This window comes from Dasypus novemcinctus, chromosome 18 (genome assembly GCF_030445035.2).
Source record: "Dasypus novemcinctus isolate mDasNov1 chromosome 18, mDasNov1.1.hap2, whole genome shotgun sequence".
Classification (NCBI taxonomy): Eukaryota; Metazoa; Chordata; class Mammalia; order Cingulata; family Dasypodidae; genus Dasypus; species Dasypus novemcinctus.
In genome coordinates, this window is record NC_080690.1 from 79,217,362 (window position 1) to 79,229,448 (window position 12,087).

Here is a 12,087-nt window from a genome sequence, read left to right on the forward strand (position 1 = left end):
TTAAAACTACCATTTCATTTTCTAATTTTTATTTGGTTATTTTGTTGGCTTCATTTTTGGAGAGTTTTGCATCACAGAGAGTTACAACTGTGGCATGGGAGAATCATTGGTACAGGGTGTGGGTGTTGGGGGATGCATGGGAGGGATTTCACCCAGGACATACCTCTAAAGCATATGAACGTGTTCAAGTTTTCATTGGGCATTGTCATGGGGAGTGGAGATACACACAATAACCAAAAAAAATATCGAATTCCCATCCTAGGGAGCTCTGCTACATTCTCTAACAGGACCTAACAGGACAGCAAGAATCCACTGAGTACATGTACACTGCCTAATGAAGGAGGTCAGTTCATTGTGACAGGCCCCTGATATTGATGATTGTACTTATGAACTTTTGCTTTTGAAATTGAAGCTTATCCTAGTATTATATGTTACCTTCTGGAAGCCTCCTTGTTGTTCAAATGTGGCCTCTCTAAGCTGAACTCAGCATATAGATGCACTACCTTCCCTCCATGCCTGGGACATGACTCCTGAGGATGAGCCTCCCTGGCACCAAGAGATTATTACCAACAATCACCTAGCAAGACACCTGGAAAAAGGCTTTGACCAAAAGGGGGAAAGGGTAAATACAAATGAGTTTTTTTGGCTAAGACATTTCAAAGTGAGTTGGGAGGTCATTCCAGAAGGTCTGCTTATTGAACGCCTCAGCAGAATCTCATTGGCTGCCACAGTAAATATTGCATCAAATAGCAGGGCCCCTGAGGGCTTTATAAATATCCAGACACTATAGGCATGGAAGAGAACTCAGGAGTTTTGTGCCCTGCAAGTGGGCCTTATTTTGTAATTTATGTTCCCCAGTGTGACAGAGTTGGACTCATTTGTGATTTTCCTACACAGGGCTCTTCTGCCTCTTCTATTTGAACCTATACTTAGTACTATACTTGATAAGTGGATAGAATAATCTTTTTTTAAACAAATCAATTTTATTAATACATATTAATAAAGCATACAATTCATCCAAAGTGCACAATCAATGATATTTGGTATAATCATATAGTTGTGCATTCATTACGTCAATCGCTATTAGAGCATTTTCATTATTTCAGTAATAATAATAATAAACATAAAACAGACAAACAAGAAAATTCTTCACCTCTCAATCTCTCTATGCTTCCCCCACTGTACATAGCTGTTGTTTCTCACTATTCTATCCATAGTGTATAACCAATGGCTTTTAGTATTTTTACAATGTTGTATATTCATCATCTTAAATTTTTTAGAACAATGTCATTACTCCAAAAAGAAAGACTCCACACCCCTTAGCATGAATGGAATAATCTTGAACACACTTTTTATAATCTTCTTTTACTCACAATCATTTTTTCATTTAATTTTTATTTATTAGAGCAGTTTTAAGGTTACAGAAAAATCATGCAGATATATGCAGTTCCCAAATACCAATACCCTTACTTATGCAGTTTTCCATATTATTATCATTTTGATTTTGTGTGATAATTTTGTTACAACTGATAAAACAATATTATTATATTAGCTATAGTAGGTAGTTGATATTAGGGTTCACCATTTGTAAAGAACAGTTCTGTATTTCTAAATAAATGTTATTCTGATAACATATATAACCAAAATTTCCAATTTTATCATCTTTCAACTATACAGTTCAGTGGTCTTAATTGAATTTACAATGTGATGCTACCATCACCAATATCCATTACCAAGATTTTGTATCACAGCAAAGAGAGAGTCTGTGCTAATTCCCATCAAATCCTAATTCCCCACCCACACCCCTAGCCCTGGTAGCCTGCATTCTAGTTTTTGATTCCATAAATGTATTGATTTTTAATTATTTCATATAAATGAAATCATATGATATTTGTGTAAATGTATTCATTTTTCTCTATGGTGTTTGCATAAACGTTCTGCTGAATGCCTCTTCTTTCTAACTAATTGATCCCAACCTGCTCACCATATTCACTAAAGGAATTTTTCTCCTACCAGGAATGTATTGTAATTCTACAGGATAACTATTCTCTCCCAAAATCAATATTGTCAATTCTTTCATTTGCCTTTCATGTGGATTGCAAGGGGAGTGCATTTATTTTGTTTGCTGAATTGTGGTATTTTTTTCCAACAAATTCAAATGCAAAGAATAGCTTTGCATTTGAATATGTTGATTTACCGAAGCAAAATATGAAAATCCTGAAATCTTTACAATGAATAATTAACTCTGTTGGATTAAATTTCAGTTTCTCTTTGGGTCATAGGACTTTCTGATTTGTGTGTGTGTGTGTGGTCGATTGCTGTGATAATTTGCTCAAAACCTGTGAAAGGGACACCTGTTCAACAAGAAGGTTTTTGTAAGGGAATTTCTGTAATGACATTGGATTATTTGGAATAAAGAAATTTTTTTAAAACTTAAAAAAAAGACTGTGCCATAGTATGCACACACACACTCACACAGTGATGATAATAAAAGCCATTGGTTGTACACTTTTTTAGCAATGAGGTAGGAATGGGAATTACATATAAAATAGAAGAAAATAGAAGTGGTCATCACAGCCATCAGAGAGGTGATGCAACTGGATCACACTCATTTAAAAAAGATTGAGTATCACTTCTCAGCTCTGCATTCAGTAATGTCATGTTGGCACTTCTAAGTTGGCCATAAAGGGTAAATTACAGGATAGAAATCAGCACATACCACATATCAGGACTAATTTTTTTTTCAGAGAGCCAGTTTAATATCACACTACTGGGTTCTCACTTAAAAGAGCAGTTGTTGGTTCCACGTGATGATGTTTCTGAGGAAAATACTACAGGTAGCATCTGAAGAAGAATGAAGGGCTTCTGGGATTCAAAGAGGTTGTTAAGGCATCATCTTGGGTTTATCTTGTCCAGGCTAGAATCTGATTTTAACTCATTTGTTCAGATATTTCAGCCAGGTTTCATGATGAGAGCTTAAGTGATGGTGAATCAATAGTACAAATCATGTAAAATCCTAATTAGAAATAAAGAAATATGTATTCCCTGGAATTGGGCCAGAGCAGGAAGGCATGCTGAGTTGGGGACCCCAACTGCCCTGTGGAATGGAGCTTGATGTCATAGGAATTAGGATGGAAAGAGATCCAGTCAGGAAAGTCAACCATGGTAAAGGGAAAGAACCACAGGTTAATGGTGGAAGAGTCCTCTACAGGGAGCACACCAGACATTGTCCTGCACCAAATGATGCACACTCCCCTACAAGATTCTCAAAGACAGTTCACACAGTTTCCTTCCAGAACCACTGGATGACTCAGCTATTTTCCAAGCTCTCCCACTCTAAGTGGTGCACTCATTTCCTCCTGTGATCACGACCTGCCTGCATCTTGGGTCCTTCTCTGGCTGTGCCAAGCCTGAAGTAGCAGCACCCCGAGTCCCACCAAGACCAATCCAGCTACGCCCATTCGGATGAGATTGTCCACAGTGTAGTCATGGGAGGCAGAGCCTAGGAAGTATGGACATGGAGGTTAGAAATGTTAGTGAGGCTGCTTTCACCTTAGGGGCTCTAATGTCCATCCAGCCCCCCACCTCCCCTTGATATGCCTCATACCCTGTGTTCCCTAAAATGGGGAATTTTCCCTCATTGACCACTCTTAGGGTCTGGCTTGGGTTGTGGTACTCTGATGGTATCAGGAGTTTCTGGCCACTGAAATAGAGGAAGTTGGCAAGCTGGTGAAGTGACCCAAGCCCAGCATTTCCCACATCCTGAGTTCTCTTTCCCTTGATGCTCACGGCATGACATGCGTGTGCTTCACTAATGACCTTTTGCCCTGCTGTTGCTGGGCTCCCTCTGCGATTATTTGGTTCTTCCAGCCTCCTGTGTCTTTGAATTTAAACCTCATTTCTGAGTCACAGGGGAACAAGGTATGACTGTGCCCCCAATCACAAGTTTGGCAAAGAAAATGGTCACCCAGTTCAGAAATAACTGAACAAATATATGCCTCTGTTCAGTCTGGGACACAGGACCAAGTTACCAGGAGATGGGAGTTTCCATTTAGTGAAAAGCAGAGGCCCCACAGGCCATGAACAAGCGGTTAAGTCATCTGGTGGTCCTGGGGTCAGAAGCCCACAGACTTGAAGTCTGGGGCTTTCTCCCCTCCATTGCACCCAGCAGCTCTCTCCCCTTCTCACGTTAGCATCTTAATACTCATCTGGTGTTTAGTCATTCATTTATTCTATCATGCTTAATTCTTCATATAGTGAGAGATGCCTACAAGGAATATACACATATATATCTATACATATACACACATATAAAAATATATTATGCATACATATACAATTATACATATACAGAAGGAAATACTAAATAATGATGTTTAGTCATTGGATCATAAAGGCAGTATTTCTGCCCTTTTGGATTGGATTCCAGGTCAAGACCAGTGAGAGTATTTAAACACAAAGCAGTTGAAAATGTTAGTTAGAAGGACAAGTATTCTCAAATATATCTACATACATATACATAGATAGATATTTATGTAACTATAAAACAATAATACTGTAACTAAAACTATATGTATAACTATACTTATAAAGGGAAAGAGAAGGAGAGAGGGGAGAATTCAACCTTAACAGAAAAGGTTGGATTAATTACTTGAAATACAATAGGTAAGTTGAAGACAGGTCTGTTCTGATCTGTGTCATCAGCAAAGGTCTTCCGTGGAGAAGACATTTACACTGATCTTGAAGGAGTGGAGGAAGCCAGAGAGGAACACATGAAGACCCAGGCACTTAGAGGAAAGAACTACAGGTATACCAGATGCCCAGGGGAGATCCCAGCCTGTTGTCCAATAAGGAAGAATCTGTGTGTGAGGAATGTAGGCATAATGGGGTTGTAATGATCGTGGTGGTGGTTGTGGGGTCATGGCGGTGGTGGTGATGGGGATAGACAGAGGAGATGGTTGAGAGCAGAAAGGACATTGGTCCATTGGAGCCAGGCCAGGGAAGACAGGACTGGAGAGGGAGGCTTTCTCTTCCTTGTTTTCCCTCACTCTCACTTTTCTGGAAGAACTGTGGAAACCAGTTTGGGGAAAAGAACAGTAGTTTTTTAAAACTATGCATTAATACTTATTACAAATATCTATGCAAAAATTCAAAAGATTTTAGTGTGACAAATTCATCAAATATTGATGAAAAATAAACATCACTGGATAGGGTTAATATCCAAATGTTTGATACCAAATTTCCTTTATAATATGCTCCACCAGGGTGAAAAATCAGAGAGAAATGAGAATTGTTCAGGACGTGTACAACTGTCAAGAAAAGAATGTTTTTGTAATGAAAGTCTACTGTAAGAAGCTAACTATTTACATATATAGATCAATATTGCAATATATATAAAATACATATTTCTTAAAATAATGTGGGCTAAAAATGAAGCTGATTTACTAAAGTGAAACTCAAGAATATTTTACATCACTATCATATGATAGTTGAAGCAAGAAAAATAGTATCTATTTATAACTCAATAAGTGAAATTTCCATTTTTCTTTTATGGTCATAAGTTTTAACAGGAAATAATAAGCTTTCAATTGAAAAATTATTGAAACAAAGACAATGTGTAATAAAAAATGTGAACTACCTAAACAAATGTACATTTAGGCATTATTCATAAAATGTAAAGGAAGCAAAGACCTTACTAAAAATATTAAAATATTTGAAGCAGTTCTTCAATGAAGTCAGCTATGAATGTGTATGATTTTAATAAACCTTAAATGCTTCTGACACTCAATGATAAACCTCATCAAAAAATGCCTTTGATAAGAAGACAAAATCAGTAGAAACCTATTTCTCCATGTGAGGGTATAAAATTAGACCTACCCCAATGAAGACATAAATCAGATTATCTTAAAAATGCTAAGTCTGCAGAATTTAAATTAAATTTACAAAATACATATGCAGTTGTTGCCAGAAAATCCTGGAAGAACAAAGCAAAAGTGGGTTGGGGAAGATGGCTCCACAGATACTGTCCATCCAAGGCAGTATGCAGCCTCTGTACCATGAGTAGATGAGATGAATGTCCTAGAGACACCAGAAACAGACAAAACTCCATAGGGGAGTGCAGTGTGTGGTACAGGTAAGATCTAACTATTTGCAAAAAGAATGGATTACTTAATAAGTGATATGGTGACAGACAAGTGGGCACATAAAAGGCAATGTAGAAATGAATTGCCCAGGACATGCTCTGGGCAATAATTCCCTAAATTACTCCAGTGGACATGTCCTTCCTTGTCTCAGGTGTGCACTGAAGTATGTGGTAGCCACCAGGTAAGCACAGGAGGGACTGGTATGGGAGCTGCTCTCTAAAAGGAGCGTATCTGCTGTGGGTGCTTGCTTCCACCCTCACTCACAATTGTTTCTCAATCTTGGCCTGATCCATTACCTATTTTGCTCAGATAGGACTCAGAGACCCTCACGTGGTTCCTGGAAATTGGAAAACAAAAGAAGCTAAGGGCTGTCTGTCCATCTATTTTCTCATTTCTCCCTGCCTTTCTTCCTCCTGTTAGCCTCAGAGCATCCATAAACTCAAGTCTGGCTGAATGCCCACCCTGGCCTGTTCCTTCTACTCTTCACTCATGCTCCAGAAGCAGTTAGGGAATGAGGGGTCATGGTGAGCTGTTGGGGACGTGGGGCAGAGACTGACTAGAAAATCTGACAGATTTTGTGCAATACCTAACAGGTGAAATTCTAAACCACGAGGGTTTCCAGTCTCTGCTTGTTCCATGATATTGTGGCTTCTGATAAGGTGAAAACTCCAAGGCAGGTGGATGGAAAGCATATGCATCTGCCCCTACCTGCCTTTGCCTTTTCGTCTTTACAAGGCACACTTACTCTGAGAAGCAGTACAGACCCAAACTGGGCTAAAGGCTGGCAGCCAGTCTATGTTGACATTTCTGTCTCCCCAAAGGTCAGAAATGAAAGGGCTTTGGAGACCACTCTCAGATGCTCCCATCTTATTTAATTTTAAATCTCAGGGAAAGAGGAGAGAAGACTTACACAGTCTCAGATCCACCCTCCTAGGGAATCCCTCCCCATGCAGACCCCTAGTCTCAGCAACTCTTGCTATTTCTCTTTGGTCTGACCACTGGACAGGGAAATGAGGACAGACCTCTGCCCTCTCCAACCCAGCATCCTTGGTCACTCCTTCTGTCTTAGACCCTGGACATCTACCTCTCCTCTGACCTGCACAGATGTGACAACTGATCACCCTCAGAGTTCCTAGGAGTCAAGTGTTCACTCCCTTAATGTCCTCCCATCTCTGGGAGCAGAACCTTCCCTGAGTCTTGGAAATTGGACTGAGATGAGGTTAGAGTTTGGCTCCGTCCTGGGCATGATAATGACTTCATCTCCCATAGGGTCAAGAGCTGGTGAAGAGGAACTGGGACCCCAGAACTCCCGAGGCTGAGATGAGACAGGAGCAGGTGAGTGGGTGTGGGGACCTCCGCCTCCCCTCCCAGTCTGGTCATGTTTACTCCTGTTTTCCCTAGTCTGGGGCCAACCATCGTCTACCTGCAGCCCTGTCTGCTAATTGGGGATGGAATTCCATTGGGGTAGGCACCCCAGTCTTTTCCTACCATCAGATGGGCTGGGTCCTTCTGAAGACCCTCTCTCTGTGCTCTCCTCATCCCAGCATGTCTCAGAGCTGTCCTGGGATGGGACTCCGAACTGACCATTTCCAGAAAGGGCAAGTGGGGGCTCCTCACCTGAGACCACGAGCTCGAGGGGTGCACTAGGTTGTGACAACAGGTAGGGTGAGGTGCTGCGTGAGCCATAGCACCTGTAGGTCCCCCCATGGGCCGAGGTCACGGGGCTCATGGTGAAGCTGGCCAGGTACAGATGAGCTCGGTGTTGGGATCTACGATGCAGGGGGGGATCAGCTACCCCTTCCTTGGACAGAAGGAAAATGTCCATTCGGCTCCATGACTCACACCACAGGGTCACATTCTCTCCTGAGGACACCTTGTGGCCTGGCTGGGCAGAGAGGGAGGGTGTGGAAAGGAACACTCCTAGAGAGAAGAAGGTGGGTGAGGGGCTGCAAGGCTCTACCTGGGCTCTGAATTGAGATTTTACCAGGGCCCCTCCCTGAGGACCTCTCAGTCTGCCTCTCTGTCTCTGTCCCCCTCCCACCCTCTTTCTTTCTCTCTTCCCCCTCCTTGTGACCCCACACCTTGAGCCCCCACTATCAGAGACTGCAGTCTCAGGGTCCTGGATGGACCTGACTGGATCCCTCACCTGTGATGAGGACGTCCAGGGGCTCACTGGGGGCTGACCACTTGGAGAAGTCATTGTGTCCACCGTAGCATCTGTACCGGCCCCCGTGGGTGCGGTTCACTCGGACCAGGGGAAAGTCAGCCTGAGAGAGCCCAGCCCGGGGCTGCTGGCCAAGGCACAGGGTAAGGTCACGTCCCCCCTCCTTGGACAGAGCAAATCTGTCGTAGCTGATGTCAGAGCGACACTGGAGGGTCAGGCTTTGTCCTGAGTCCACTATGTGGTGTGGCTGGGCCAGGAGGGATGGCTTCCAGGACACCCCTGGGGGAGAGAAGGGAATGGGTGTGAAGGGACTGGCTTCCCCCAAAGAACCCTATCTTCCTCCATTAGTTTTGTGGTCATCGTGAATCTGTGGCCCCAGAAAGCCTGTGCCTCACTGTGTCACTGTCTGTTTCTTCATCACAGGAGCATCTGCTCTACTTGTCCCTTCTCATCTGGGCCACATTTGAGGATAAACTTCTTGGAAACTCCAAAACTTCCCTGAGCAGGGACAGGGCTTCCTCACCTGGGACCAGGAGTTCCAGGGGCTCACTGGATTCTGACCACACCTGGGGGCTGTTCCTGTAGTAGCCGTAGCATCTGAATGGCCCCCTGTGTCTGGGGCTCACGGGTCCCACAGGGAACAGGGCCTGGGACTGCCCTCTGGAGTGTGGCTGTGCATCCAGTGTCCAGGACCTCCCGTGTTCTCCTTCTTCAGACAAAACAAACCCTCCAAACCCCTCCAATGAGTCACATTGGAGGGTCACTGACCATCCTGAGGACACCACAGGGCTTGGCAGGGCAGAGAGGGTGGGTTTTCTGTAGGCTCCTAGGAGAGGAGGAACTGTGTTCAATGGGGTGCACCCCTCCCCATTTCCCCAAGGTGAGCTGTGAGAGGGGAGACACCCCCTGAGAGCAGACATCTTTCCTGAGGGCAGGGCCTGAGGCTGGGACCCCTGAATGTCCCCTTACCTATCACCACCAACTCCAAGGGTTCACTGGGTGGTGACCAGCTTCTGGAGGTCTGATAGTAGCAATGATATGGTCCTGCATAGTGCTGTGTCAGGGATGGGATGAGGAACATGGCCTTGTCCGCGGGGAGTGGATTCTGTACTTCCCAAGGGGCTGAGCTTCCATATCTCACTAGGTGGTACTCCTTAGCCTCCAGGGTTCCCCAACACCAGATGGTCACAGGTCTCCCCCAGGCAGACACAGAGCCTGGCTCAGCCCAAATGGTGGGTTTGGGGAGGGTCCCTGGAGGGGAATCAGAACATGGAGTTACAACACCATCCAACTCTCAACTACAAGGTCCCTCACAATTTTATCATCCTCAGCCAAGCATCACTGAGCCCCTCCTCAGTGCTCATGGGCCTGGGAACCTAAGGACTCACCTGCCTGCAATGGGGTCTCCTGGCTCAGACTCAATCCTGGAAGAGAGTTCCACATGACAGATTTGCACCCTGAAGCCTGAGAGCTTCTCTCCTCCCCCTTGAAATTCCAAGCTCTGGGGTCTTCTTGTAGACCAGGGACTGCCTGTGGAGTGGGGACCCTCCAGACAGGTGCTCCCCCTCCCCCTCTCAGATCTCACCAAAGCAGAGCAAGACTGCAAGTGTAGGGGTCATGGCGTCTTCTCCCACTGTGTCCAGATGTTCTGCTGAAGGAGACCATGGACCCGGCAGGATGTGGCCACAGGGAGGCTGGTCCTATCTGTCTCCTGGGTATCACATCAGCCCCACAGGAAGGAAAACAGCACCTCCCCATGAGCATGGCTCATATTTCCTTAGGGTGGAGCTCAGAGCAGTAGGTTCTCTAAGAAATTTCATACAGGAATGAGGTCTCCCCTGACTCTGGCCAATGTCTCCTGATCTGCCCTCATCTCTAAAGGACCAGGATATCAAAGTAAGTCCAGAGGTTTAGTCCAGAGTTTACACTTATGCATGTCTCAGCAGGATCTCATTGACTGCCACAGTAAACAATGCCTCAAATAGTGCCTCTAGGGCTCCGCAGGCTCTAGAGAGATCCAGAAACTATGAACAGGGCAAACAGCTCAGGCATTCCACACCCTATCAGTGCATGTTATTTTGGAATTTGTGCTCCCCTGTGTAATAGAGTTAGATTCATTTATAGTTTCTCTACACATGGGTCTTCTGTCCCTTTTACTTGAACCTATAATTAGCACTATACTTGATAAATATATGTTCCAGAGACTTAAATCTTTAATCCTTCCATGTGCCAGTTGTGCCCTGAATCTCAGTAGAGTTGCAACTCCTACTCTCCAGTTCACTGGACTCACTGAGGACAATTAACAAGGAGGTGGGATGGACAATGCCAGTCCCAAGGAACAGAGAGTGTCTGTAACTAGAAGCAATATCATTCCATCCATCTACCTCATGTTCCCTCTCAAATAGAAACAGAGTGAGCATCACCACCCTAAAATCCTCAAGTTAGGGGAATGAACAATGGACTAAAGTAGACTTATTATTATTCTAGCATAGATTTAGCATTATTTTAGCAATGGAAGAACTCCTATCATTCATATAAAGGCAGTGGCCATCAGAGGTTCTGAGGGATAGGAGAGGGAAGAATAGTTTAATATGGGGCAATTTCAGGGCATGGGAGTTGTCCTGCATGACACTGCAGTGACAGATACAGGTCATTGTATATTTTGTCATAACTTACAAGATTGTATGGGTCAGAGGGTAAATTATGATGTGAATGGTAAAGCATGGTTAGTAGCAATGCTTCGATGTGTGTTTATCAATTGTAACAAATGTACCACACCAATAAGGGGCATAGTTGATGAGGAAAAGTGTGAGAGGGGGTGGGAGGAGGAGGGAGTAGAGCATATGGGAATCCCTTATATATTTGTACGTAACATTTATGTAATCTAAAGCTAGTTCAAATTTTTTTAAATCAAAATTCTTAGCAGCCAAAAAGATCCCAGTGCCAATTCTGGGTACCCCTCCAGGCCTAGGCTTATAAAGGCATCTACCTGTCAGAGCCTCTCCCATGGGGTCTCCCTCCCTCAGTCCATGCTCTGCAAGTTGCTTTTGAGTCCTTAATGTTGGCCTTTATCATGGCAAGCCCTAGAGATGCTTCAGTGTGATTCAGGTTCTTTTCTGCAGTGCTGACAGCAGCTAACACATTTTCACACAAAAAAAATATGCAGTTAAAGTATTTTGCAGCCACAAGTATAAAGAGTATAAGGAGAAATACAGAGAAATAAAAGTAGAAACTTGACTTCCACCTGATCCTAAGTTTTGATTTTTATTTCTGCCCAAACTTCCCTTTCATGAACTTCCCTTTTTCAATAGCAACAGCCCCATTCCTTCTCTACTCTGAGTTATTTCTGCCCACTCAGTGCCCTTGCTTTCTTGCAGAACTATGTACCTCATGATCTGGCTGTAATGTCAAAGTTTCAGGAACTTGGCATTGTGCTGGAGCTCAGATTTTGGAGGAAATGGTATGTTTAAATGCTCATGTTTTATCCACTGCCTGCATGATGTGGATCTGCACCATCCACTCTCTGACTCTCATGTTCCTCACTTGGAGGATGTTGATCATGGACCCCAGTCCTCAGTGTGAGGGTTCACTGCTGCCTGGGACCTGGAATTGGTTCAATCTTATTAATTTCAGATGGGATAATACACGTTTGGGTGAAACACAATAGGATCAGGTGTCAGACATTATGGTATAGATGGGAGATTGATGTGGCAACTCAAGAGCTCTTGTCTGTTCAAATTATCCAGAAATATTATTTGTAGTATTTGTGAAACCCACAGG

General features: G+C 43.7%; 1 protein-coding gene across 1 annotated transcript; it reads right to left on the bottom strand.

Annotated features, from left to right (window-relative positions):
- Positions 1–2,351: 2,351 nt before the first annotated feature.
- Positions 2,352–10,027, bottom strand: LOC101420301 (leukocyte immunoglobulin-like receptor subfamily A member 6). Its single transcript, XM_012529192.4, has 7 exons — positions 9,893–10,027; positions 9,696–9,731; positions 9,277–9,558; positions 8,831–9,133; positions 8,290–8,586; positions 7,761–8,063; positions 2,352–3,502 (listed from the first exon to the last, which is right to left on the bottom strand). The coding sequence occupies exons 1-7, from the start codon at positions 9,924–9,926 to the stop codon at positions 3,366–3,368; spliced, it is 1,392 nt and encodes a 463-aa protein (XP_012384646.2). The 5' UTR covers positions 9,927–10,027; the 3' UTR covers positions 2,352–3,365.
- Positions 10,028–12,087: the final 2,060 nt, after the last annotated feature.